This window comes from Nannospalax galili, unplaced genomic scaffold (genome assembly GCF_000622305.1).
Source record: "Nannospalax galili isolate Female #2095 unplaced genomic scaffold, S.galili_v1.0 scaffold139, whole genome shotgun sequence".
NCBI classification, from domain to species: Eukaryota; Metazoa; Chordata; class Mammalia; order Rodentia; family Spalacidae; genus Nannospalax; species Nannospalax galili.
Window position 1 is genome coordinate 1,824,734 of NW_008345884.1, and position 2,021 is coordinate 1,826,754.

General features: G+C 41.8%; 1 protein-coding gene across 1 annotated transcript in view; it reads right to left on the reverse strand.

The window, feature by feature from the left end:
• The window catches only part of Cplane1 (ciliogenesis and planar polarity effector 1), a 135,699-nt gene that overhangs the window by 27,898 nt on the left and 105,780 nt on the right, over positions 1-2,021 (reverse strand). Inside the window, exon 48 of the mRNA XM_029567798.1 lies at positions 569-734. Within this exon, the coding sequence (XP_029423658.1) occupies positions 569-734 (166 nt within the window). The remainder of the gene's footprint in view (positions 1-568; positions 735-2,021) is intronic.

Here is a 2,021-nt window from a genome sequence, read left to right on the forward strand (position 1 = left end):
TAAATAAAAACCAAAAAAAACAAAAGTTCTTTGAAGGTAACTTAGAGGTAGATAGCCAAGTTTTTAAAATGACCCTAGCACACATATAATTATTCAACCAACAATGACTACATTGAAAACTAAACAATTCTATTTGACCATACATTCAGCCACCTCATTTGGTTAAAATGCTAGAGGTGATAATTAAGTCTGATGGAGAAAAAGATATTCAGCTGAGCATGGTGGAGCAAATCTTTAATCCCTGCACTCAGGAGGCAGAGGCAGGTAGATCTCTGTGAGATCAAGGCCAGCCTGATTTATGAGGCAAATTCCAGGCCAGCTAGAAATACAGGGAGACCTAGTCTCAAAACAAAAACAAAAAAAAGATAGTTCAATGGAACATGATTTGCACAATATCCTAATATACTTTGTTCAGGCAACCATTTTTTCTTGACCTAAGTAAAATGTCGACTATCTATCTGCTCGATAAAAAAGGCATCCAAATTATATTAATCTTTTCCTTGAATATTTGCAGGAAAAAAGTGTACACATCCTCCAAGAACTCCACTCCCCTGGGCAATAGACTTACTGGACTTCTTCTGGGGCAAAAGGGCTCTCGCTCCTGCCCCCTCTTTTCTGCCAGCTGATTTAAGTATTCTGCCATTCTCTCTTTTTGTTTTCTTTTCATCCAGACTTTAATCTCTCGTTTCTCCTTCTCAGTTCTTTTTGGGCATCTGCCAGAAGGAGGCTGAATCCTGAGAAATTTAACAAGCAAGGATCATTGGTTTTTCAACTTGTTTTACAGATGAAAAGTCTCATTAATGAGAATGAGAATGCTGAACCATTTCTTAAAAGGTGTTCTTTCAAGAACTCATGTTCTTTATTCAACTTTCTCTGATCTGTTCCTTGAATCCCAATGCAAATGGTTTCAGAAAGGCTATCAACCTTTAATCCCAGCACTTGGGAGGCAGAGGTAGGTGGATCTCTGTGAGACAGAGGCCAGGGTGGTCTACATAGCAAGTTCCAGGCCAGTCAGGACCATAAAATAAGACCCTGTTTTAAAAAAAAAAAAACAAAAAAAAAACACACACACAGGTCATCATCGTCGTATTTGTAACATTTACTTTAAGCCATTTTTCCCTCTTTAGACTTTTACCTTCTTGGGTCTTAAGATTAATATTTTTAACTGTGTAAGAATTTCAAGTCCACATTTTCTCCAGTCCAATTCCTCCCCATCCCCACCACCATTCCCTCTCAACTTCCTGTGGCGTGAGTGTGTGTCTGTGTGTGCACTCAGTACTGCCAGTATGTGTATGGGTGTGGGATCATCTACTGGAGCATAGGTAGCCTCTCAGGGGCCTCTCAGGGCCGATGAATCCTTTAAGAAAACTGACTCCTCTTCTCTCAGCAGCCATCAATTGCCTATAGTTCCTCAGCTAGGGGAGGAATGTCCTGAATACCTCCCTCTCTATTTCAAACTTTTGCCTTCCAAGGTTGAGGGATCACTGAGGAAGAGGGGGCAGAAAGACTGTAAAAGTCAGAGGTGGTAGATGACCACAAGGAAAGAGAGTTTTCCAGACAGCTGGTCAGTTACTCATATAAACTCTCAGCAACGGTGACATGACAGCATGCATAAGACCCATGCAAATCCAAACCAATTGATGGCTCCTGAGAGGAAGAGAGACAGTCTCTTATAGGGATGGGACTCTTGGGTAGGTTACCCAGGCTTCATGGATGGACCCACAATGAAGGACATTTGGGGACACAGATCAGAATCTATAGGTTGTATTTTACACACACACACACACACACACACACACACACTCCAAACCAATTGATGGCTCCTGAGAGGAAGAGAGACAGTCTCTTATAGGGATGGGACTCTTGGGTAGGTTACCCAGGCTTCATGGATGGACCCACAATGAAGGACATTTGGGGACACAGATCAGAATCTATAGGTTGTATTTTACACACACACACACACACACACACACACACACACACACACAGCCCTGGAACTCAGGACAGAAATTTGCTTTGTC